This window comes from Tinamus guttatus, unplaced genomic scaffold, assembly GCF_059628265.1.
Source record: "Tinamus guttatus ecotype Peru unplaced genomic scaffold, ASM5962826v1 Tinamus_guttatus_pri_ptg000018l, whole genome shotgun sequence".
NCBI lineage: Eukaryota > Metazoa > Chordata > Aves > Tinamiformes > Tinamidae > Tinamus > Tinamus guttatus.
The window spans coordinates 3,280,240-3,308,238 of NW_028288552.1; the positions used below are offsets into that span (position 1 = coordinate 3,280,240).

The 27,999-nt window shown below is 37.6% G+C and overlaps 1 protein-coding gene across 5 annotated transcripts in view; it reads left to right on the top strand.

Annotated features, from left to right (window-relative positions):
- The first annotated feature begins 4,613 nt into the window (after positions 1-4,613).
- PTPRZ1 (protein tyrosine phosphatase receptor type Z1) overlaps positions 4,614-27,999 on the top strand; it is a 126,307-nt gene continuing 102,921 nt past the window's right edge. For 2 of the 5 annotated variants that reach the window (XM_088523799.1, XM_088523806.1), the window contains exon 1: positions 4,615-4,778. In XM_088523799.1, coding sequence (XP_088379925.1) covers positions 4,721-4,778 — 58 coding nt within the window. In that variant the 5' untranslated portion in view covers positions 4,615-4,720. Of the gene's footprint in view, positions 4,779-27,999 lie in introns of all 5 variants that reach the window. The other 3 variants (XM_088523810.1, XM_088523817.1, XM_088523792.1) reach the window with 2 other exon arrangements.

Below are 27,999 nucleotides of genomic sequence, written 5' to 3' on the forward strand. Positions count from 1 at the left end.
GCTCAGGGTATAAACTAGATATGGACTGTTCCATGTTAGAAGCAGCAGAGTTCATAGAGATGTGTTTTTTACTATGAGATCAACCAATAGGACTAGGAAAAGCACATAAGATTTCTAGACATGAATCTTCCATCAGTACCTCTGCTTTGCTAGAAGAGATGGTACTGAAACATTTTCCATAGCTAGTCGGGATAGATACCTGCCAAAACAGGTTTAAATTCTGCTGCTTTTAGTGCATCTAGCATTCTAGTTCCTCTCAACTTATTCTTACAGAGAGCTAAAAAAAAAAAAAAAAACACTAGGTTATCTGAAAAGATTCTGTCTCCCCTAGCTCTTCCATTATTTGATGGCATCTGCCTATTACCAAACTCTAGAATTCTGTGGGTTTTTTTCTCTGAGAGGAAAATATACACAATCTACTACCTATGAAAATCAGAACAGTTAGATCTGCATAACAAAGGCCCAAATGTGCTGTTCAATGTCACCGTTTTTATTCTCTCTCCATTTTCCTGGAGGCAGCTGAATTTGGGAGTCCAAGGTAGTCCAAAAAATGGAAATAATGCAATTTGGAGTATAAAAAATGGAAATGTTTTCATATTTATAATATGAAAAAAATACCTTCTACATTTTTATTTATAATTTTTAATGGTCTTGAAATTCTGGTAACATGAAAAATTGAGAGAGACATAAATACGGTTTTTACTTTCTATTTAGTGTCTTAATATTAAAAAAGTTTTCAGATCCACTGCTGATATCCCTCTTTACTCAGGGTAGAAAGTTCTCTGAAAAACAGTATGCTAACCAGATCTGATAAATTGATTTAAATACAGCATTTAATGAACTGTGGTTTGGTTATTGCAATATGTGGCTGGGTGACATTCCTACTGATGGTACTCATGACTATTATAGGACAACATTTTGTACAAACCTTTTTAATATTTTGAATTTATAGATGTGTTGTTCCGGTAAATCATAAAATAAAATGGAAGTCCCCAATAACATACTGTACTATATCAAGAGATGCTGATGAAATAGCCTTCATATAGAAAAGAATGGAAAAGATACATATAAAGCCAAAACAGGATATGACTAGTATCAAAGACAGTACTGAAAAATAAAGCACATACCATAAGAAAGAAATAAATGCAACAAGAAATTCATATTATTCTGAAAAAAAAATATAAGCACTCAACAAGGTGGAAAAAAAGCTGCCCAGAAACAGAATGACTCACCCTGGCAAATAACAAGATTGTCACAATACCAGGGAAAATACAGTAACAGCACTGAGAAGAGATTCTTTTAGATCGAGAACAAATGTAACAATGGTTAAAAAGAGCAGATATGAAGAAAATGCTCAACATAGGATGAGAAGGATAAAATAAGGCTGAAAATGAAACAATGAAATAACAAAGCATAAAAATGAAAAAGCTTATCAAAAGGGGAAAATATTATCATAGAAATAAAGGAAGGACCTATTTCTCACCAAGATTTGCTTATATTCCAAAAAAGAACACGTAGAAATATTAAGCAATGAAGTATTATATAAATTCCCACATATTTACTGATTATAGTGATGAAAATAAGCCTTAGAATTTTAAGATATTGAAACTTTAAACAAATGTTAAATATAATCCCATCTTCTCCTGTCTGCTTGCTACCGTATCATGTTGTGGATTATTTATATTTTATATAAGAACAAGCAGGAGCTGTAATATCAATCATTTAATTATAACTAAGAAATTGATTTGCTTGACAGATTTTATTTCCAAATAAATTTTGGTGAATATCATGACTTATGGTTAAAGTTGAAGAACAGTTGAATCATCCTATCACAGTAAGGTGTTTCCTAAGTTGTACAGAAACCTTCACCAATCATCCTTCCAGTGCAAGAACCAGACAGGTATTGCAGGCATTGCCATCTGGCCTTATGTCTTTTTTCTGTTTCATCCACACCTATTCCTAGCAGCTATAAAATATCATTACATCCAGATATCATTATTTTATTCTTATTCTGACCTGAATATATAGACACTGAAAAGCCAAAGGCAACCCTTATAATCCGTCCTTATTATCTATATACTACAAGCTACAAAACTGGCCATGAATTAAGACCACTTACATCGTGCTCAATTTCATATGATTTTCAAATATCTGATACATTCACTGGTGGTCTGTCCTAAAAGTTTATTTTCCTCCTTGCAAAATATTACAGCTCATTCTTATTGGAAGTGAAAATTACCTAGTGACATAGAGACCCTGTCAGGATGAGATTTCCTCTGTACAGCCATTTATTCTGGAGAACTGGGAAACAGATGTGCCATTTATGAATGTGTGCTTGTCCTTGAGTGTGGATGTGTGGATTGATAACTTTTTCATGGTTAAATACAAGGGAATTCTTAAAGAAACTCTGCAGAAGAAGAAACACAACTTCCCATCTGAAGATCTTCCAACACCACCTCATATATGATAGCCAAACTAATAGCTGTTAAAGCTGAGCCTTCAGTGTTGGTATGGTCACAAAGCTTTCACCAAGGCTTAGGGCCTGGAGACAAGGACGTACCAACAAGAAGGTCCCTAAGGCACCGGCAGCATTATTTGCCATGCCATGCATGACCCTGACTTTGGGCATAATCAAATGACTGCATAATAGCTATGGCAGTGGAGAATCACCTCTGGAGTGACTGAATATATGCTTTCTTTCCTATCTGTGGCCTTTAACAAGATTTTCTGAACACATATTATTCCTTAGTATGCTTTTGAAGATGTAGCGTACTAGGTACTTTATGACATATATTATATGTCTATATAGATATAGCTTTGCAGTACTGTATAACTCTTATTCTGACTCAGAAAAAAATAAATGAATTGCAAAATCCTGTTGAAGCTGGGATTTATCTTGAATATATTATCTGCTGGTATTAAAATTTTGTCTTGCTTATGTCTGCCAGTGTGTTTGAGCATGTCTGCATGTATATAGGTTTGGAGGTCATTACAGTTGTTTCCTGGCATCTGAGTTCTTTTAATAATATAAAAATCAACTGACTGAAGTCTTTACAATATTTTCCCTTAGGACTACTCTAAAATAGCCTTTTATTGGGGAAGTTCAGCACACAGTTTTTCTTCCCATGATACCAGAAGTCAGTTTAACAAGAGCTGTCATTCAAAGCTAATCCTTCTGCTAATGAACCAACCCCTATTGTATGCAAACTCTGTAGCACTCTGAAAGTTGCTGACCTTGCACAAGAAGACATGGCTACTGTCTACTTTCTAAACACAATCAACTCCTTGAACCACTGGCAGTATCTCTTGTCCTGAGCTTTTGTTCACTCAAATTTCCAGTTTGCTTCATATCAAGGTAGCTCATAACTCCTAAGCAGCCCGATGGAGGGAATGGACATTTAAATGAAACGTTGGCACAGGATTCTTTATCTCTGCTTTCCTGAAGGAGAAGACAGTGGAAGTGGCTCCTCTGCCTGAGCAGTGAGAAACCTCATAGAGCAGCCTACCTAGAAGACACTACGTGATTTTGCACTTATGTTGTCCCCCATTAAAAACCATCTCACATCCGTGCTGAGTAGACAGTTTCACTCAGACAGGATGTTCAGCATCGCAAACACAGGAACCATTCACACTGCTCCTGGGCTGCGCTTGGGAGGATCCAGGCTAAAGCAGAGCATCCTGCGTGCCTCGTAAAGGTCCTAAAGCCTAGATTATTACCCACAGCTGCTTCTAACCCCTGTGTGGGGTATTCAGGGAAACTTCAATCTTTAAAGACTGTATTTTGGCACCAGGATGCTGGAGAGCGAGCATCTCATCCCCATAAAGACTGTTCATCCCTGTGGCAGGCTTGGCCTCGCTCTCTTTCTGACAGAGGCGAGACATGAACGATGCAGGGGGCTGTGGTGGCTCACAGCCCTCGGGGACGTGGACCCCGGAGCCACCCTGTAGAACCCCAGGGTGCAGGGATCACCCCACGGGAGCCATGAGAGCTTCCCCACAATTGGACGTGTCAGTGCCCCTTCATTTCCACCTGTCGTGTGGCGTTTGGGTGTTTTTGGTGGGGGGGAGGGTCCTGATTTCTCTTCCCACAGAAGCGATACCAGTGCTGGCGCCCTGACCCACTTCCACAGCGCACGGCGACATCCCGCCATTCCGAGCCCCTTCCCCCGCTCCTGGGGAACGCGCATCCCGCAGCGCCTCCTGCTCGCGGAGCCGCCGCGGAGCGTGGGGGCCGCCCGCGGAGCTGCGCCCGCCCCCGCCGCGCCCGCCTCTCCGCCGGGATAAACTTTTCCCTGGCAGAGAAGCGGGGGGGAGAGGAGGGAAAACGGGTGTCCCGGGGGACCCCGCCCGCCTCCCGCCCCCTCCCGCCGGCGCGCGAGCGGCCGCGCGCCCCCGCACACAGAGGCACGCACGCACATATACACGCGCACACGCACACGCACACGCCTCCCCTCGCCGCTCCGCTCCCTCCCGCGCAGGCGGCAGCGCGGCCGCTCCGCGGGGCGAATCGGCGGCCCCGGCCGGAGCCGCTGCGATGCGCTGAGCGGCGGCCCCGCAGCAGCAGCGGCGGCGGCAGCGGTAGGAGCAGCGCGGCTGGTCCCACCCGCGGCGTGGGGGCGGCCGCGGGGCGCGCAGCGGCTCCTCGGGCAGAGGCGGGCGCGCTGCGAGGCGGCAGCCGCGGAGCCACGCGCGGACGGCGGCGGAACGGGACGCTTTGGACATGCTCATTCTAGGGCGCCTGGTCGCTTGTATCCAACTCGTCTGTATCCTCAGAGTGGGTGAGTGAGATCTGCAGCCATTAATCCTTGCCTTGCCAGCCAAGTTTTCTCCTCCAGCTCCAGGGGCTTTCTCCCCTCCCGACGCGCTTTTGTGTGGGGATCCAGGCGCAATCTCTGTGGCTTTTGCACCATGGAAACGCACCGCCAGCATCACGGACGGGAACGCTGCTCCCGTCCGTTTTTGCCGCCACACTCACACAGAGACATTTGCAATCAGCCGAAGTAACCGCTGGGCTATAGCCGGTCCTGGGATGCGGGGCCATCCGTGCGGCCGCCGCGGAGATGGGCCCCTGGAGCCTCTCACCGTAGCCTCTTGTGCTAACGGCTTTTAAGCGAGCCGGGAATGGGTGCAGCACTGCAGGCTAAAAAAAAGACTTGCTTTCCAAGACCTGGCGAAGTCTGGAATTGCCCTAAGAGGAGCTGTAGCTGCTGCTATTTGCTTAAAAGCAAAATACGGTTCATTCATTCCTCCACATGGGACCCATTTTCCATATAGAATGTGCATTCCTTTACTGATTTTAAAGGATTACTGATATAGCCAAATTAATTTTAAACTCATTCAAATCTGCGCAACTGGAGCCCATCCTACGTAACCCCTGTGAGTCGGCTGATGCTGTTGCAAGCGCAGTCTTCGATACTTTGTCAAATAAATATTAAGAGCTTAAGTGAGAGCTTTGGGTTACACCAAATGCTTGTTTTGAACCTATGAGCCTTTGTCAGTCTGGCCAACAGAAAATATTAGTTGTTTGCTTGTACTGAAGTACGAAGAACTTAGGATCTTCAGCCCTCTGTGCACAAAACTAACTCTACAATAGGTCTCAGTGATAAAGTAGGTACTAACCTACATTTTTCATCCAATAGGTGGTGCTGCTTCTGAAACCATGGGCTTAATAAACAAAGATCAGTGTTAGGTTACTAAGAGTGAGAGCAATTTCATACTAAGTTCTGCCAATTAGTAGAAACTGTTTATTTTTATACTTTGTGTGTTTGTACCTCCTTTCCTAAAGTTTAATAGAATAATTCAACATTAAATGTGCTGAATGTGATTGACCTTTAACAAAAATATATCATCCTTATAAAGATATTGCTAATTTTTGATGTGACCTTTTGCATTTTAAAAATATGTATTTCTAAAACCAAAACAAAACTAGTAGAGATACACTAATACATTTTTCTTATACTAGTTTGGCAAAGAATGACCTATTGTAAAACTTTTGATAAGTTTTCATAATGTCTTTCATGTGTTCCCAGCCTGTTTGCTAAAATCAAGTGTACCCCCAAGCCTATTTAAAAGATGAAGTTACCAGGTGTTTGCATGTGTGTGCACAGGTATATAGAAATGTGTGGATATTGGTCAGCATACTCTGATGTAATGCAATAAAACACGATTCCATATTGGAGCCTAACTTTCATGTTCATATGATCCTACCATGCACTAAACAATGGAAGGCACAAACATAAATTTTCTAGTGAAACTTTTGTTTCCTTATTAATTTAATCTCATGTGAGATTAAATTAAGAGATAAGGTATTTATGTATAATGTAATATTCAACTACTTGGTGTGCCTATGGAAGCACATGAGTTGTGTGTGTGTGCCTATGTAGGCACATGAGTTACACTCATGAATTTAAAAGAGCTTCAGTAGGAGAAAACAACATGTTTTTTTACTCACACATGAGGTATAGTACAAGCTGTTGCTACATTTTTGTCTCTAGACTGTTGCACTATTGTTCTCAGACCTGACCTGAAGGGGACACCGTTTCTGAGAGTGATAGATGATTTGGTCTCAATGATGGTTCATTCTGAACACTCATGAGCTAGACTGCTTAGGGTGTTCAATGGCGTGATTGTTCCCAAGAACGAATACATGATACAGGTTATTAGACAGATTTATTCAGATTTCATCTGAATATCTTCCTATTTGAAAATCCATCCAATAGCTTGGTGTGATGTCACCTGGCATTATTTGCTTATGAGAGTAAATGTTTTATTAAGATGTGATTTTGTTTTCTCGTAACAAAAATAAAATGATTGCATAGTGCCAGTGTTACGGCTCCTAGGGCCTCGTGAGAAAGGAAGACTATATGGGGCAGGCAGGTTTTCATCATTAGGTATTTCTAGTGTGCAAGAAGCAATGCCACTTTACACGCAGGGGTCTGTGAATGGGTCATTGCCGAAGAGCGTGGTGATCCGCCGGCGCGTCTGGAGACTGCGCTTCCTGGTTTGTGTGTTTCAGCCCAGAGCAAGGCGATTTGTAAATGCAGCCTCATTTCTATGTAATTTCAAAGTAGTGTTGAGCACTTAGCTGGTCACGTACAAAGCTTTATAAGAGATTCTTTCTAGCGAGTCCATTTGAGAGTTTCGTTACTGCCTCTGGTAGGAAATTCTTGGTCTCATATGTGTTTAGAAAGGACAAGAAGACCAACCTTACCAAAAACCAAACGTATTAGAGCAGACTAAGGCAAAAAGTTCTTTTGGGAATGACAAGAGTGACAATTTGTTCTCAGTATCACTGAAGAAATGCTTAGAGGTCTGATTTAAATATCCTTCCTGAGGCAGGAATAGCACCTTCCTCCACTGTGCTACTGGGGGCAAGGGCAGCACTGATATAATTATCTGTAGAGTATTACCTCCGTTTTCAGAGTGAGAAAACTTAAGCATTACCTCAGTTTTTATCAGTAAAGTTCAATGGGACAACCTGTGGAGTAAGGTGCAACAAATAAAGGTAACAGTAGCATGGTTGTTTGTGCATGGGACTGATTAATTAGAATAGAGATTTCCTATGAAGTTATTGCTCTTATTAAGATTAAAGAAAAACATTCCTTTGTGGACAGTTCACTTTTTTACATTTGTATTTTTAATGAGAAATATACTGTATTCAGTTAGAGACAGCCCTGCATTACTGATGCGTTCCATATAACTGACTTAAATTCAGTGGAGTATATCTTTTTCACAGATTTTGTTTCACACTTACAGAAAAATGTATGGAGTCTTTTCAGTAACTCGATTATCTGTGAATAGCCAGAGGCAAGAAATTTTATTAGAACCAGGAAGATATTTTAACAAATACATTATAAATGTGCCTACCTTTAAGTCAGAGAGATGCAAATAATGTAAATTGCATAAGATTTAAAATTATCTTATATTCTCATTAGAAAAAGGTGTGGATGATTGCACCCTAAAATATCTAAAATCACTAAATACCTAATAATACCTAAAATCGCTGCAAAATTGGCTTATCTACACTTTATTGCCATGAGCGTGTGGCCTCAGGCAGGCTTTCACATCTCAAATGCAACTAATTAAACTCTAGTAATTGTTTAATTAGTAGTGTATCACTTCAAGTTTTTGCTGTCTAAAAAAGATCTCTCATAATTGGTTTCTTTCTAACATCCTAGTTACATGGCATTATTCAGGTAAAAGTTGTATTTTTTCCCTAAATGTTTTAATTTTATTAAACATCTGACATTAGGACTATATTTCTAAGCTAGCGGGCAGCGTCTGTTTCTCTACCAACAAGAAAATGAACTTCTCTACTCTTTACTGAATGACCCCAATTAATAATAATGTGAATGTGAAGGGCAGCATTAGCTGCACTTTCTAAATCCATTCACATATTCTGTTCATTCTCATGTAGGCACACTTGGAATCAGCAAGTCTTTGGACTTGCTAAAGGAACTTATTTTTTATCTCTGACCTCTTATATTTATATTATTTTTGCAGATCAGATATTAACTTCAGTATACTTCAAGCTAAATTACATCAGAGTGGAATTACTGTATATTATTTTTAACATTGTAGCTTATTTTATGCTAGGATGATAAGCTTTTGCTATCATACTTAGTTCCTATGAAGAAATTTAGTCCTGAAATGTTTAAAACGTATGCAATAAAACAAAAATTGAAGTTTTAGAATTGTTTAATCATGTATTCTAACCATCTACGTTAGTGTTTTGGTATCATAGAGATTGATATAAGCCATAGCATAGATATACAGTGTGGACTTAAGTTCAAATACTGGCAGATATGGAAAGTTGTTCAGAAGTTAGTGACATTTTAAAAATTAACTTCATTGTAAATTTCTTCAGCACATTAGTGTATGGGTCATGTTTAAAGTAGCTAAAGCTGTAATTTTCAACATTTAATCAACATAATATTAAAGGAAAATGTCCTAAGTTGTATTCAGCATTACTTTAAATACACTCTTCTGTTTGAATTCCTGGAAAAAAAAATATAAAATTTCTGACCAAATTGTGGGTGTGAATTGAAACCATTTGAGTTATAATCTGAATTATAAATCAGGATGTTATTTTCTTAATGCAGATGTTTGCCTGTTTCTTAAGGAAGGCATTTTCCTTCATCTTCTGTGCTCATCATTTAAGTGGTCACTTCCCACTATGAGTTGTCTAATTAGGAACTTGAGGGTGAACAGATTCTGTTCTTTCGCTGACAATTTCAATTCCTCTTCAAATGTGCAGTGCTTCTCAGTATTCCCCCTAGGGCTTGGAAGTCTGAGTTAGTTCCGGAGCCTCGGTCTTCCATTTAGCAGCTTGATTCTTGCAGCTTCATGCACCATTTATGTGGCTTTCCTGTATGAGACATCCTTTGGCTATTCAATAAGCTTCTTTTCCCATAAAGACAAAAGTTACCTTTTTGAATACATGTCAAGAGTTCTGCAATAGAAAGATAAATCAACAGGAAGAAAAGGACTTACAGTATTAAATAAGTAAAATCCTCTAAATGAAAAGTAGCATTTTTTTTTCAGAGAAGTTTGGGCTACAAATGAAACTTGGCTCCCGTAGGTTCTTGAGGAATGGTTGGCAGTAAAGCACTTACTTTTGTAGGAAGGTATGGTTTGGGTTGCTTGTTGAATACAAATTACTGATGCCAGTCAATTCAGTCTTGAGGTTCAGGTGAAATTGAGGGATTTGGTAGAGATTTTAGAAATGGGTTGAAGATGGATTTTATTTTTTTATCCCCTTACTTTACAGAGTGATGTTAAGGGACTATTTAGTCAAAGTTAAATAGCATATTTTCTAAGAAAAACTTTAGCACTGTCCAAAGTATCATGGATTATTATAGATGTGAGATCATGACTGTGTCCTCTTATTGCTGCCCAGTGATTGAAGCATTTTACCAAGGAAAGCTATTCTACAGGGAAGAACTGTTCTGAATTAAAGGGGTTTAACCTAATTCTCCTTCTGTAAGCATTAGGTTCTGGACTCCTCTGACTTCTTGATTAAGCTGAAGCATTTCTTTTCCCTTAGGGAAAAAAAATAAAAAGCAACAAAATAATAGCTAATCCACTTCTTACATATTGTGCATGCTTATGGTCCCCCCATCTTGCAAAGGCCGCAGTAGAATGGGATAAGAGTAGGACTGGAAAAGAGAAAATAGACTGAACTGGAAAAGAGGTAATTGGAAAAAAGGAAAACAGGGATGATTGTATCTGTTTTGAGGAATGAAGCCTGTAGGACCAAGCATTCAAAAAAAGAAAAAGAAAAAAAAAAAAGGAATAGTTCTTTCTGCAGGAGGCAATAGAGTTCTGAAATGTTTTACTAAAGGTTGCTGAGAAAGCAAAAGGTTTTAAAGGGATACTGGACAAGTTCCTGAAAGAGTAGCCCACTGAGAGTTGCTAAGCAGATAGATACTGCCTCTATTTCAGAAATTTTTGGATCTGGAAATAGAACCTGGGAGAGTTTTCAAGGAAAATTTCAAACCTATCATGTAAGTTTGCCCTTCTCTTACTATTTCTTAGGCATTTGCTTCAGGCTTTTGGACATAGGACTCTGAATCAGTAGGAAAATACCTCAAGGGAGGAAATATGAGTTTTTATGCCTGTTGCTCTTTCTCTGTACTTATATAATGCATAAATTACTACTACTGCCTTTTCTCTGGCTGTTCTAAGAATAATTTGTGATTGTTTCTTTGGGAGAAAGTTGCAGACGCTTGTTATCTGCAGGGTATTCTAGTAATGCTTCTGAAAGACCGGCTCCCCAGGGGGGACAGGTTTCCAGTGTGCTTCTCCATACTCAGCTAAAACAGCTAAACTCAGTAAAAACAGGAGCTGGCCTGGGCAGCTGGATGCTGTTTAGACAAGCTAGTTGCTCGTTACTGCCCTCAGATTCCTAAGTCTCCTAAGTACAGTGAAGGTAGGCTGTACTTCAAGGTCTGGACACTCTTCCAGGGGCTGACCAGTCAGGTGTTCAGCCAAATGACTTGTTGCACCTGGGATTTTGCTTAAACTGAGACTTCAGAATCCATAGTTCATGCCCTAGCTTGAGGCTCAATGGTTGAAAGAAAGGCTAGACATGACTTGACCACTAGATGTGCAATGGCAATATTTACCTCTCTAATCTGGTAGAGCAACCAGTCCAACATACAGTGTAACAGCTGTTTTGGTAGAGTCCTTTATGTTTCACATGACAAAGCTATTACTACTTTGGGAATGTGCTAAATATTAGAGATCCTATTTTGCAGTTGGCATTCAGCAATCTGAATTCTGTTTTATCACACCAAAGAAATAAATTTATACTCCTTCAGACTCATTAGGAGAATATAAGAATTGCTTCTAAATCAAAAGGCTTATTCCAATGATCTAAAGAATTTTTTAGGGAGATTTGTACATGTTTTACACACACACACACACACACACACAATTATGAGGATTTACTACTTGTTCATAGCCGTCCAATCTATTACTCACACTCATATCTTTTAAAAACATTTATGAAGATGATTAAAATGGGAAGGAAAACCCATGTGACAAATGCACTGCCATTCTGGATATTTTACAGGGGTTTCTACTTCGCCTTTCAAAGGCAAATCCTAGCCTGGTTTGTATCCAGTGTCTGTTGAGATAAATAGTTGATAAAAAGATATTAGGACTATTTACCTAATTAGTGGAGATTTCAGTGAGAGTTTTCAGGAGCAATATATATATATTATTACTTTGCTATAGATTGTTAACATATTTCTGCTGAATTCTAGGTGCCCGATGCCTGAAATATAAAGCAGGTAGCATTAGAAGAGGCATCCGTCTTTACTTGCTTATTTGCTGAGACGTGATAACAGTAAAAGCTGTGAAGAACTGATTAAACGCTAGCTTCTGAAAGTGTGAAATAAGAGACATCTGGAGTACTTTTTCTGTCTTGAAATAGTGTTATAGATTAGGTCTTTGAAATGTAAATAAAATATGTTGTATAAAAATAAATGAAATCAAATGTATCCTAATAAGTGAAGACCTATGTTTCTGCAAATGCCCTAAATGAATTTCTCAAAAACCTGCTAACTCGTTTAGAATCTCCATACAAATCATGATGTGTTAGTGAGGCTAGTTTTATATTTTTTAGAATTTACCCAGGCCAAAACCAAAATATTCCTGAAGTAAATAGAAAGATTTGGTAACTTCATTGAGATTTTGACTGATTCATGTCATAATACTTGAAATACTTGTGCTTTTCAAATGCTTTTCAAAATCTAATGCGATTTTTCAAAGCTGTCAAAACCTTGGAAATTAAAAATAATGTAGTGTTCCACAGGGAAGCTGATACAGAGGAAACTGAAAGCTTTTGAAAGCTAAAGCCAGCATTTGAGTGAAAAATAAAAACAAACTTTTATCCATGTCTAAAGAAGACTTGATTCCTCATACATTTTTGATGCTTAATACCATGATTTCAATGAAACTTCCCCAAAAAGAAAAGCAGCTGCTTGCTTAAAATAAATACTTCATGGTCAGAGTAAGAGCTGGCTTTATAAAAGTGACCTAGCATTGCTCTAGGCAATTTATCTTCTAGCTCCATTGAACTGACCAACTATGTTTTATCCATTTCTCCCCATTCAAAATCAAAAACATTTTGTTCAAAGTTTATGTCTTTTGTTTCTGTAATTTCCCCTTGTAAATCTCATTTTGATAAGTACCTATAGTACTTATACCTAATGAATTTGGCAGGCAGAGATTTTCTGGGAGGCTTAAGGAGTCTCCCTACTTCTAAGCTACTTGTCAGCACTTGCTGCTGTGGTGTGTGGAGTGCTTCGTGTTACGTGATATGTGTACAGCCCATCCACCTATCATCTGCACAGAAATTGGGGCTATTCCTGTGTGGTCTGTGCCTACTTATTTCTTTGTAGCCTTCTTTGATTTTAGGACAGTAAATGTTCATTTCATTTGTCATGCAATGGTAGCTTGTGTCAGAAAAATCCCAGGGAACCTGGTTCTCTTTTTTTACGCAACTCAGGCTTCTATGGCTGTGGATATACTGTCTTATTTTTGGCTCAAATTAGTGGAACTATTCATGAATTAGGACCTGGATGAGCGTCACAGAGCAAAGATCCAGAAAAGCTATTTAATTTATAATGCTGACACAAAAACAAATGGTTATAAGCTGGCAGTGTAGTAATTTAAGCTGTAAATTAAAATAAGGCTCCTAACCATTAAAGCAATGAGATTTTGGGAAGTCTTTCCAGTGTTCACAGTAGGAAAAAAATCCTACCTATTAAAAAAAAGTGAGAGATCCATTTATTTTTTAAGAACAGGGCTCCATGTTTTTCTGCAGTTCCAGAGTTCAGAAGCTCCTGCAGTAGCAAAAAAAAAGAACTAACATTGGTGACATAAGTTTAGTGAATTCTGTTATAATTTTAGTTGCGCCAAATAGGACAACTGAGCTGTGCCAGCCAGCTGTCAAGAGCTGAAACAACATAAAACAGTCATTCCACACTTAGGACTAGTACATTTGTATGCCAAGGCACTAGAGAACTGAGTGGTCACTTAGCATCTACATTACCTCTCAGCATTTTGAATTGCACTAAGCATTAAAATGTCATAAATCAATGCAGAAAAAAAAATCTCTATAAAATCAGGAGATTTAAAAATACGCATTTTGGGCTATGGTCATTGCATTTTGAGGCTGTTAAGTTCACCTTTTAAAATAAAATAATCTCTGTTGTGCACATCGTTGGAGATGTCCTTTGAAGAAAACTGTTTGAAATTTCATGTGGCTGTATGCTAGTTGGAACTAGGGTTTTAATTACAATGCCAACTATTAGAAGATCTTTGGGAACTGGCAGTTTTCTCCTTTTCTCACATGGTAACATCAGAAAAATTAAGTTACCTATATCCAGCCCTTCTGTACAGCCTTCTTATAAAGTTCAGGATGGCTCAGATGTGTTACTAGAGAGATGGATAAGCCTATTGAAGTGTACACACTAGAAGTGAGATTTTTCCAGCTTTTACATGATGCATAAACATGCTGTATAAATGCATATACCATTATTTTTACATGAAATAGTGGAGTTGTGGTACATGTAACTATAAAATAATTAATTACTGCCTCTGTTTCATGTTTCTAGTTGATGCTCCAATAATTGAATTGTTATATTTCATTATCAAATTTAACATTGGCCAAATTCCAAGACTATTGTCAGGCTTATCTGCAGTTCTGCCTGTTTCTCTTTAATCCTTTCCATGTCCTCTTTCACATTGCCACATAAATGGTATGACCTCCCTGACATTTTCGAATGAACTTCTCTCCTGTCCACATGTACTTTTTTTCCAAATACCAAAGTATTGGCATTTTAATGTGCTAATGCAAAAATATTTCTGAAATACTGTGAGGTTCCTTCGCAGAGATTTTCTGCACCCTTTTTATGTGTATTTCCTACTTTTTGACACAATTCTTCTTCACTGTTTCTTTATAAATTTTGTACTGGTAATGACTTTCTATGTTTATTTATCTGGCGTGAAGAGAGAGGTGTTCACATTTTGCTTACTTCTGTATCTTTATATAGTAATGTACATCAATAAAGTACTTATTAGAAATAAACAGTAGGTAAAAAGTATAAATTCCTTAATTTTCTTTCTTTGGAATCACCTACTAATCACTTAGTAGGTGTTTACAGTTTTCAGCTTCTTTTTTTTTGGAGAGTAAAGACAAATTTCTGAAGTTAACTTATATATTTCAACAGAGATCAGCCAGTACTATACTCGTCAGAATTCACTGAGGAGTACTTAAAAAAAAATAAGCCAGAAAAGGAATTTTTCTTTTCAGTGATTAGTGAAAATTTGATCCATGCAAAAAGATTTTGGAGAACTACCCTTTAATCCTGAGTGTTTTTGAGTCTTTCTGATTTATGCCATCATCTGCAGGATTTGTAATGTATGAATCAGCAGAGAAAATATATCTCCATGCAGCAAGTCTTCTCCATCTGTATGGGGATTCCCAACCTTTTTATGTGAGGTGAGTGATATGACTGTGACACACAATCTGCTAAAATTTTCTTTGAATAGCTATACTGCCAAAAGTCTTGAGGGAAAGATACAGCCAGGGAAAGACCTATGCTTTTTATTGGGGATATATGTACATCTTAAATGATCTGATTAGCTTTGCAACTATTCAAATGTTTACAAAAGGAAAAAGGATTCATCATATGAGAATAATTTACAAGTTCAATTTAGAGCAGATTAAAAATATTCTTAGTGCTCTGCTGAATTGAAGAAGATGGGTTCAGCTAAATCAGATGAAGATAATAATGTAGTGATGCATAATAGAAAATTTCATGTTACATGCAGTTCAGTGAAAACAAAAAATGCATACAGAGCAATGAGAAAATTTAGGCTTGTTCTTGGAACCTAAGATGATGTGAATTAATAAGCTTTTTCTAATATGATTGACATATTCTATCTTTATTGGAAATAGTGCGTGTGAATAAAACTTTAATCCAGGTTTCTGTGGGGAAAAAATGTAATTAAATTATAGAAACTATTGTTCATTAGTTAAAGAATTCTCTGGATATGGAGGAGTTTCTCTAAATATATGAAACCTTGGTTCCCTGAAGTCTGCTGCTTACTTGAAGGCAACAGAAAATTTGACCCGCTCAAAGTAGCAATCTATAGCTAAATCAAATAAGATATTTAGCACCTTGCAGTGGAATTCAAATGGTTTGTCATCCTATTTATCATATATACCGAGCCAGCCACAAGAGAGTTTAAGGTACCTAGACGGGAAATTATAGAAGACAGCATGTTCAGTGCTGAGTTGTGCAATCCTGGTTAATAAAATAAAGACTGATGTAGAAAACAAAGGCTGGAAAAATAATAAAATGGGAAATGTCTCTTAGTGCTGCATATGGGAATATCTAAGTTGAAGCTTCTTGTGTAGATGCTAGATCCAACAAAAATGTATAGGAATTCAGAATTTGGTGAGCTTATTTCTCCCCAGACCAGGCATGGAAGATGATGATGATACCAGATACTTTTCACAATCAGCTGATAGTACAAGATTTGCCAAATAGGAGAGGGGAATTATAAGTCGTTCCCAGATAAGCGAGTTTGACCCACAGTTATGGACAGCTGTATTATCCACAGGACACTAGAGCATTCTCTAGTTGAAGATGGGCTGCTTTGCTCGTCTGGAGCCAGGCTGAAGATGGGAACAGTAAGAAAGTTTGAAAGAGAAAGTTGGACTATCCAATCTAATGTGTATATCACAGTGTATGTCCAGCCAAGCAATTTCAGGAGCCAGACTGGATTTTGATATCTATTTCTCCACTGCATCAGCACCAGCCTGCCACAGAAGCAGCAACTCCTGCTGTTTGCAAGCAGCTAATCCTGTCTCCTGCTTCTGCTATGGTTGCCTGTATCCTCTGCACCTCCCTCCAATATCCCACATTGCTATCTTTCTGCTATCTTTACTTCTTGCATAGATTGATCTGATGCTTATCTAGGCCTTTTTGGTGTTTCTACATAGCTAACCACTTACTTAGTCTAGGTCCATGAAGTCTATGCAACCTTCAACCTCAGACAGTTCCTATTTTTGTTCTGCAAAAACTGAGTCAGCCAGGCACAGCTATTGTAGCTCCCTCAGTGAAGAAGACAGCGAAGCTGGGTCATCAGCCTTTGAAGGTAATGTTTGCATTTACACCACCCCTATTGGAGTACCAGGAGTACCTTCTCCCTGGGGCAGATGTGGCAGCAGCACTAGCAACAGCAGCGTGTCTAGCAAGAGAACAGAGCATGTGCCCCCGGAGCAGCACATCAGCTGCTTCTGCTGGCATGGAAGCAACACTTGCTTCCTCGGGGAGTCACTGGGCCTCCCCAAGGCCTTCCATCCCCAAGAATTTCAGATGAGGTGGAGCATATTACACAGGTGCCAATGTAGCCCAAACCATATAGGCTCCATCAACCCCGTCATTAATCTGTGCAACACTTAGAAGATATAACTCACTAGATAAGCACAACAGCTATTGCTGATGATTTTAAATCTGCTAAGCATCTCCCTAAAATCTTTGAAATTGACAATTATAACTTTCTGTTCCAGATGGAAAAGCTTTGATCACTCTAGAAAAGAAAATAAATGTATGACTTAAATGATTGAGAAACAGTGACAGAACAACGGCAAAGGCTAATTACCCTGACATGGCAGAGGACCAAAGAAAGATTTGCTGCTCCTCCTTCCAAAACTCTTTTTGAAGCCAACTCAATACTTCTGTATTGCATAAACCACTGTGAAAAGTCCCAGGAAGCTGGCGGTTAACATGTACTTATGGTCCGAAGATAAGACATAATTGGAGAATTTTACTTTCAAGTCCTACTCACTTTTTTTTATGCAGTTGTAAAGCTAAATTGCAAAAGGTGATAGAAATGAACCAAATAAAAATGTTCCATTTTATCCTATCTTATGTTCCAACATGGATTTGTTAGATTAAAAAAGAAAAATGGCCAGATTAAAAAAAAAAGATAAAAAAGTTTCTGAAAGCAGCATATTATTTTCTTGTCAAGCACAGGAATATTTTGTAAAGAAACTAGCTAAATGCCTATAAAACCCTAGAAGCTTTGATGTTGCTGTAGTGTTTTCCAAGACCAATGAATGTCAAGCTGTTTACTTCTTTGCATGATTCTGGTTGTGGGTTCAGCAGTAGCATCCACAAATTTTCACTGTTTTATTTAATTTTTCATGAGGTTACTAAAATTAAGAAATTACTTGATGCAATTAGAGTTGATATATTTTTAAAGATAAAAACAAAGCATATTAAAACTTTAGAAACAAACTGTATGGATATCTTCAAGCTAGTGGAGTCCTTTCACATGCAAATAATGTGTATCTGTTGAAGGCTTCTTCAGAAACAATTTATATACTTTGATTAATTGCTTAATAAACTCTGCCTGTTGTATGTTTGACTAAGAGGAAAATATCTTCTTCAAATTGCTCCTTGAGGAAATAAATATTATTGTAATGTTTTTATGGAAAAGAAAAATCAGCTTCCTTGTAGATGTTCCCGCTGTCTCAAGTGACAGAGTATGAGGACTTGACTGCTTTTGAACTTTTACTTACATAATACAGTGATGTCCAAGTAAAATCTGAGAAAAACATTCTCTCACTATGTGCTCATTAGACTTTCTGCTTAGAAATAAATTATTATTACTATGCTTATTGATATGACGCCAATAAACTTTTGACATTTTACCAACATTTGAGAAATACAGCCAGTTATGAGAAATAGTCTTTTATATTAGACATAGGAGTTTCTGAACAGAAACAGAAGAATCTATGAACAGAAGAATCACCTAACTAGTCTTCTATGCCCTTTGGGTATCTAAGGAGAAATTAGATCCGAGGTTAAATTAATTTGTGGAGATGCCGAGTATTTAATCATTAGTGATCAGAAGAGCTAAGAGTTATAGTCACTGACTAGAGTTGCACTATGTAAAGTACTATACAAGCACAGAACTTAAATATGGTCCCTAACTGTAAGACATTTACGAACATAGCAGAATATCAAAAAAAATGGATGGAATGGAGAAGATGGGAGACATATTAAAAATATTACATATATTAATCAGTATAAAAAGACATTAACTTGATGAAGCAGCAATCTCTTGTGGTTTTTTTTTAGCCTGTAATTTATCAAAAAGTACTGAACAGGTCATTTAGATTTTCTGCCTCACTTCCTCATCTCTAACATAAAGATCGTAAATCTTACCAAAAGATGTATTGTGTGAACAAGAGCATGTTTTTATTTCCAAATTGCTTGCAAGAGAAAAATGATATGTTAACTCTCAGCCTTATGACACAGGATAGAAACCTTCTACAGAGAAATGATGCAGGTAGGCATCTTTAGGGACCTAATGCATACATATAGGTGAGTTCTTTTATAGCTGTGTTGAATGATTCCTATTGCTAAAGTCCCCTCAGATATGATGAAAGCCTCAATTAACATGATATTTGAGGCAAAAATATACATGAAGAGCTAATGTAGTTTAGTGATTTGATAGGGAACTGAACAGCATGAGACCTAGGAACTAAACCTGTCAGGCAGTGCCAACAGGAGCGTGTCATTTATCCTCCTGGGCCTCAATTTACTGTCTGTAAAACTGAGATAATATCCTCATACTTTCTGAAACCACTTCAGGAACAAAAGCACTACATAAATTTTAAAGAGCACAGATATCATAGTGTGAGCACAGGCATGTAAGGGACTGAGATATACTGCTGCTGAAGACAAATTGCCCTTTCAACCAGAGCATGGGCATCCTAATGAAGTGTGGCCTTACATATGTGAGACCGTATGTACTGAGCTTAATGACTTGGGTCAAAACAGCCGATCTGATCTGTATTCTATCATGGATTCCCTCTCATCTCAGTCCTATAGGGAAGTGCTTTTCCTGTGTGACCCAAAGATATCAGAAATTACTTCCAGCATAGCTTCCCTATTACTGAATAGCCCCAATCTAAGGGTCAGCATAAAGGAAATTAACAAGATGTGATATGCAGGTACCATATAAGACAAAACTCTATCATATTGCAAAATAGTTATTGCATACTAAAAGCAACAGTTATATTGAACGGGATTCCCCAATATTATTTTATATTACTCCCCTAATTTAATATGCATATGTACCTAATCAGAATTGTAGTAGGATAGCATAATATCCTACAAAGTCTGTTTTTCTTTATGTTTAGCAGTTAGTTCTTGTTAAAGGTGGGGTTCACATATATCCTGTTTGTTAGTGATAATATATGTTAGCATTTTTCTTCATGCTACAAGGATGGGTTTGTGAATATGGCCATAGGACGGGTGACTGTGGGCAGGTTTTCTGCTGTTAGCTGCCAACCCAGTTCTACAGGGTCTTGGGAAAGATGTTGTCTAGGTAATTCCTAATGCCACAGTGCAGTGGCTAAATGTACAGTTTATATGTTTTTTTGCCATCTGTACTATCAGTTAAAAAGGAACATGGGTCACCATCTACCAGTTGTCTCTAATTCTGATTACAAGGAGGTGGTGCTATGTATCCATCACTGATAATTGTAATTCAGTGGTAAATGTTTACTATTAAGATGTGACCATAAGAACATATATTGATGTGAATGAAATCTTTAATTTGCACAGGCAGAGAAAATTATACCTCTTTTCTATTTTCTCTCCTTAAATATTCATTTAAAATTAATAGAGAGACCATTCCAGATTTCTAATATCTTCCAGTAAATTATGACTTATAACAAAAAAAAACGTGGTGAGCTGAATGGTTTCCAAGAGAAAGGGTGATATGGTAGTTTCCAGAGCCCTTATGAAATACTTGATAGAGAGAAAAAAGAGACAAGAAAAAGTGAAAGAGCAAAAGATAAAGTAAGCAAGGAAGAAAGCAAGAAGCAAAAGTAGCAAACAAAGCAAGAAAGAAAATGAAAAAAGAAAAAGCAGAAAAAGCCTTCAAATGAGAGATGTTTGACACTTGTATAGCTTCTCTTTATCTCATCTTTCTAACTTTTTGTGCTGCTGCAGTTCTACTGATCATTTTGAGTAGAACTTCACAAATGTGGACCAGGGAAAGTAATTAAATTACTTCCACTTTCACTTTTACAGGTATCATCTCATCAAACAGAGAAATGCAATGAAGTGTTTGAGTCACAATCTTCTCTCTCAGCTGTTCTTAATGTATCTCCTCTATGTAGTGGGAGAAATGAGCAGGGTAATGCTACCATTTTGCTTATTGTTTTTAAACCAGGTAGGTTGAGTTCATTGCAGATATAAAAATTGCAGAATATCTCCTTATGAGATATTCATTCCCCACAGCAGTGAAAAGCGGTCAGAGCAAGACATGAGGAGTCTTGTATAGAATTGCTTTTAATGTGAATTGATTGTATAACTTTCTTGGCACCATCATGACCTTTAAAAGTTTATAGGTATGCAATACTTTTAACAAGACTGTAATGAACAAATTAAACGACACTTGTTGAGACTTGCAAGGAGAAGGTAAGTGATATAATGAGAGGGGCAGTCATGGACTTGAGATAGTAAGACATCCCTAATCCCCAGTGTCCACACTTCCACACCTGCTTTGCCCTCTCATCTGGGAGTGACCCAAAATCCCTCCTTTCTTATCCTACTCAGAAGTGAACTTACACATTTCCCTCCCAGCCTTCTCCTCCCGGGCCCATATGTGACCCAGATTCCATTCCCCTTCAGAAATTCCTGTTTTTCTAGTGGCAAGGAGAGCTGTTGTCTGAAAAGGAAGGGAGGGAAACCCTGCAAAACAGGTTCTGCATTATTGTCACTTACCCCCTATAGTAAGCACCCCTATCTGAGATTATCATTTAAATGCTGTTTATAGAACATGTCATCCTCATGTCCTGTCTGCTCAGATTTTATGGGTATCCTAGCAATATTATTACAAATAAATCACAGTAATAGTTATTAATAAGGGAGTGCTCATAATGATATTCATTAATTAAGGAGCTAATTAAGGAGGCTTATTCTTTTTAATATAGAAATGTGCATACTTATGCTGAAAGGTAATTGGTTGGAATAGTATAGTTCTAGAGAAAATGGCCAGAAACTAAAGCATCAAAAGTTCCACGGGAACTTAGGGAAAAATTTCTTGACAGTGAAGGTGACAGAGCGCCGGAACAGGCTGCCCAAAGAGGTTGTGGAATCTCCTCCAGAGATCTTCAAAACCCACTTGGATGCCACCCTGTCCCACATGCTCTAGGTGACCCTGTGTGTGCAGGGGGGTTGGACTAGATGACCTCTGGAGGTCCCTTCCAACCTTAAACATTCTATTATTCTATGATTTATAATTAATGCACCCAAGTCTAACCCTGCCCCCTTGTACAATACAAGAAGCCAAGAATCAATTGTAGCACTCACTGCTTTCTGATCACTGACTGGTGCCTCTATAGTCAGAACATGGTTAAGCATTATAGATGAAACAGGGGCATTGCTGTTTTTCCACAAATGTATAGACCTTCACAAATAGCTGGTTTTGTGGGAGGGACATCTACAGGAGAGCTTGAACTTATCCGTGTCTAGGAAGAATTTTAGCATGTAACTGGGAATAGACAGACTTGAATGGCATGTAAATTGCATGAGTTTATGTTCTTCCTCAGGGAGACAATATTTGGAAATACCTTTCAATTAAATTTCACAATGGTTTTAATTGGATTAAAATAACTCTAAATACTTTTTGATGCAATATTTATATTGAATATTATTTAAAGAATCCACGCAGAGCTCTTTTCACAAAGAAATGTGTGCTTAACTGGTTGCATTTACTATAGATAAACAAAGCCAATGTTCAACAACAATCAAACAAATTTTTGCAGCTCAAAAGGAAAAATCTTTGTTCTTTTCTCACCAAGCCAGAAGTTCATGGTGTCTGCTAGGAATGTTCTAGTTTCATGGAAGAAGTCAGAAAAGGAGAGAAACAAACCATCATTTCCTAAATCAGAAAAAAAATGAAGAATGATATTGACAGGGAAAGATAATTCTCATGCAAATCACAGTTAAAAGAAATTATCTTACTCAGTTCTATGCTGTATCTGTAAAATTTCAGATATACATCTATTAGGCATTACAGATTCTGACATCTATTATAAAAGCAATAACACTGTAAGACTAAGATAACAGCAAGATAATGACTAGTATTCTCATTGGTATTTCTTAGGCTCTTATTTAGCATGACCTACGAGGAATGAAGTAGGTGGGACACATCACCAATGCCAGAAGAGTGTAACTTAAAGGTGTGCTAGTTATCAAGCATCACTAAGAAAGTAAGGCATTAGAAGAGAGTTGAACAAAAACATGTTGCTGGCGTGACAAGTGGAGAGAGACAAGTGTTGTCACGCATTATTAATGTCATGGGAAAACTCCTAAAGGATGGAACAGAAGGAAAATGGATGTTGGTAGCAACTCTGTCAAGAGACCTCGTTACAGTCAGAAACAAGGGTTGTAATGTAGACTGGACTGGATCTATACCATTGCGTGATGGCCAGGGCAGAATTTCTGCATTACTGAGTTCAACACTATATTACAGTGTTCAACACTAGGGTGTTGAACAGACAGAAGAACTTGAAACAATGGCCCCTTAGCACGGTAAGAGCAAATTTTTAGCAGCCCTATTATTTCCCTTGAGACTAACCTCTGGTAATAAGTAAACAAATATATGGAAAACTTCACAGGTACTATATTGCTAATTTAGCAAGACAGATGTTGTTCTCAAAATATTGGTCTATACAATAAACTGCACTTCCCCCCTTCCCCACCCCCCCCCAAAAAAAGATCATATGTTATCACACTCAGCTCTCCTTGTCCAAAAGTGCATGAAGAACTTCTCCAGTTATTTCAAGCATTTGGAGTAGGGTGGACATTTTTCTCTTTCTCATATATATCACTGATACATTCATACTTGCACAGTCAACAGTCTCACACTGATATATGTGCAGCTGCAAAAAGTCAACTTTAACTTATCTTCTTATTTTAACATGACTTTTTTTGAGGATAACAAAAAGGGGAGGTGTTAAATATAATTTTCCAATACTCCTTATGTTATGATGTTGTTTAGCAGAGTAGACATTTAGAAAATGATGGAAAATGGATTCCATTCAGCAGAGTTCCATACAGTGGTATAACCGGCTGAAAAAATTGTTGGGGATAGGAAAATTGGCTAGGTTAGAGGAAAGACTTTCTGTAGCAAAGTGTTTTAAGAGACTTGTATTTGTGAGATTCTTCTCTATTTGTTACTGAAATAGGAAGCATTGGGACTTTAAGATAATGCCCTAAGAGGCACAGACATCTGCTATAATTTCACAACACCTGTATCCAGCTACATACTATGTAAGCCTAAAGTCTAAATGTCTAAGGATTCATGCTCTGCTGGGACCTTCAGTAGGGATTGCATAAGATTGTACCAGTCTGAGAAACTCATTCTGTTCTCTGACATACAAATTTCAGTGATTTGATGCCTAGAAAGAAATTAGAAAAAAAATGTAACTGATAATGCAAATCTGCTAATGCAATGATAATGCAATGCTGTTTATATAGCAAACTAAATTTGAAGAATATTTGGTTCCTAGAATACTTGAACTTTCTTTTTTGCTTAATGTAAGAAAGTGTCCAAAACATGGCCATAAAATGTGGAATATTAAATTATTTGAATCAGAACAATCTATTTATTAGTCAGTGTATGTGTGTGCTATAAAAATAAAACTAAAAATGAGGATACCCCTAAAACCAATAGAAGTTTCTTCCTAATGGTGTGCTCTCCCATCTTCTTTCCTTCCAGTGCCATTTTAAATACCGTAAGAGACGAGATGTATTTTAATGAATGAATAAATGAGACCCAGTCCTAACATAAATAAACCAGTATTCTGTAAGTAAAAGAGCAGTGTGTCCCTAATATAGCAATAAATTAGGTACTGATGAATAGATTAAAATGCAACCCATTCATCACTGCTTGATTTAGCATTTAGTTAACATCAAAGTACTAAATATATTAGAAAGGGAGTATGGAGTGTCATTTCTTCATATTAATTGTCTAATCTCTCTTTCACTACATACCTTCAGAGCAAGCAGAATTACTGCTGATAATAGAATTTATATTATTAGCTCAAAAAAACCTTTCTATCGTATTACAGTGTTACTTTGCAGTGAGTTGGCACTTAGCATAGATAAGATCTCCCTTCACTTCTAATCTAATTGTGACAGAATTAAGAATGACAAACCTTGAGAAAGGAAGTGCATGGCAATAAAGTAGTGGCTTAGGTACGAACGAGTTTGCTTTGCTGATGATAACAGAGCTCAGCCTACAAGTGAGTAGTATAAGTATGCTGAGAAAAGGCAACTGTAGAGATCTAAATAATTATGAGATACAAATGAAACCCTGTAGATTAAGCAACTATTGATGGCTGAATCACATCTGAGATGGGGCTGAAGTACAAACATATGGGTGAAAAAGGGAGTTTGAATTTGATACAAGGGAAAAAAAAAGGGTTCAAGCTGTGGACCCTGTGTTAAATGCAGTCCTGCAAAACAGTTCATCCATCATTCAGCCAATTCCTGGCAGGTTTCTTTCCAAAGGGAATTAACTTGATGGCAGCAGCCTGCCTTAGCTGTCATTTCTACCAGGTCTATTTGTGTGACGCTGAGCTAATTGCACTTGCCTGACACAGGTTGTGCACATAAATAGGTTTCTTCCTACTCTTGAGTCCAGGTAGCCACTCGGAGCAGGCCACATAATTTGTTTGGCCCGTAGAAACCTCTTGATTTGATCCAAAGGTGATTTTTTTTTTGATGTTTGGAACTATCTTTACAGCAATTCCATTTGCAGGTTTGACTCTTCACTGTCATGTGAATCCTTTTTGACAGCACGCTAAGCTATGGGACCTACCCAGTAGGTTGAACTTTGCAAGATGAAATTTATGGGAAAAAAATGATGAAATAAAATTATTATTAATTTCCAGTATAAAACTGGAAATAAGTGCATGTGGAATGATGACTGGCTTAAAACTTGAAGCTAGCAAGAAATAGATAAAAAAAAATATAGAAACTAGGAATGAAAGGAGGGAGAAAAGGAAAAGAAAATAACCTGGGAGAGAGGAGGGTGAAGGCCTGGATCTCATTCTGAATTAATAAAGAGCTTCTTCATCCAGAAGCCCTTTTTTTTTTTCCCAAAATCTCTGTTTTCATTTGGTCTAAAAAAAAAATGTTTTAATAGAGTTATCTTAATTCATTTATTTATAATACACTAAATGCATTTTCTTGTAACTTGATGAAATATTTCTCTGGGTGGTTTTTCAAAGTGAAATTTTAGGAATATGAAGGGATATGAAAATATCCCATGAAGGCCCTATAAAGACCTGGAAAAGGATATCATAATTTGCAATTTGTTCTCACAGACAACAAGGGTCCTTTCTGAACAGGCCTCCATTGTGCCTCAGAGGTGACAGTTAATTCATACTTATGCATTCAAAACATTCAGGGACTCAGTATTTTTCATCTTTGGGATGAAGATTAGAACTTTTATTTTCTAATTCAGACTTTGGTAGCGTTATCTATTTCTTGATGATTTGTAATATGCATCACTTGAGAACCTTCGAAAGCCACAGGTAGCACAGACCATAGCTGAAATGCCACTAAGAGATAAGCTTTACACATTCTCCAAAGATATCACTGGCTTCATGCTAATTTCTATGTCTTATTCTATTAAAAAAAGTTTGATTTCCTAGTTTCTGCCCTTTTTGTGCTTTAATGTGCAGAAGTCTCTGATTTGTAAAGACTCAGAACTTTTCATCATATATTCCAAAATTTGAAATACTTTCAAATGATCAATGCTTGTAATTTGGAAATTTGCATTTCCCATGAATGAAAGAGTATAACATTCATATATTGCTTGTTTACAACAAAGCTATTTCTTCTTTCTGGAGAAACTTATTGTCATGGAGGCCTCTTGAAGTTGATGTTAAAATTGAAGTAACATGTTAATGAAATGGAGTAGCAGAGGATATTGCATGAAGTATTGAATGAATTACAGAAAGCTATAAGGGTGTATGAAATATGTCTGTTGTTAGTAGTAGGGATTTATGCACAAAAGAAACATTTTTCTAGCTTCTGCTTCAAGCTGTCATCACTTCTGTGCATGCCCTTGGGCAAAAATCATTTAGAAAAGAGATCATTCGGGTCTTTCAGACAAGTGTCAGAATGATTGATTTCTTCCTAGGTTGTTTTTAAGAGTAAACTTTAAGATACTGCCTTGAGATGAGCTTTGATTTCTAAGACGAAGGTCACTACATATATACAGTGCATGATTATTAATGTCAGCCTAAAAATTTTTACTTACTAGAATTCTCTCACACACTGAGAAAATACTTGAATAGCGCAGAATAACTTATGCTAGGAATGAATTACCTTTGCTTTCTAAATTCTGTCTGTTTGTATTTGGATAGCTTAAAGCATAAGGGTCTCTTTAAAAAGAATACGGTGAGAAAAGGAAAAGGCTTGTTCAAGTTTATTTGAGGAAGTTCTGTTGTACCTTTTTTCAGTTGAGGACATTTTTGATAACATTATGAGTTCTTTGTACTCTGAGATCACATCCAAATTTAATGGTCTCACCAAAATCAGTGGCAAATCTTCCTGTTCCTTTGATGAAACTACAGTTTCTCACAGAGAGGCTTGGGTGCATCAGGAAAGCAAGAACAAGCTTTGCGATCAGAATTACTACATGGTAGCCTGACTTAAAATATTCCACAACTCGTCAAAGAAACTAGCAATTAGCTTTGAACTCTGAAAATTTTCATCCTTAGATATCAAAGAGAAGTGTTCAATTTGTAATTATCTTTACGGGCTGTAAAAATAGACTCTAGATTAAGAAAAAAATAGAATTCCTTTCTGTAAAAGCCATGAGTTTTGTTCAAGGAAAGGACATTACTATCAAAATGTTGGCAAATTTAAAACCTCAGTTTGTGTGTTTCATTATTGGTAATTACTGGTGATACCACAGCAGAGACATAGGAAGGGTTTTGCAGGTGCAGAAGCTGCAGAGAGAAAGATTTTGAAACCGACAGTAGGAGAGCTCTGTGGAGGGGCAGATTGAAGGTCAGCTCTGAGTAAGTTGAAGGGTGAGAGAGTAAAGCTCAGATGGTGATCAGATCTGAAATAAAAGCTAAAGCGTTTGAAGAAGTCTGTGCTTCTTTCAGTCCCTGTGGAGTAAAAGACTATTCCTGTAAGTGTACTGATCTTTCCTCCTCATGTAACCTATCATTCACCAAAAAGTTAGCTCAGAAAGATCTGCACAGATTCCTTGGGAAGATTTGGTTTTCTTCTCATGAGACATTTTAAAACAGCAGGGATACTGAGAAATGAAACATATGAAAAATGCTTATGTGATTTCGGTGCATGAGATCCGTTAGAATCGTAGAGTCATAGAATCATAGAATCCGTAAGGTTGGAAGGGACC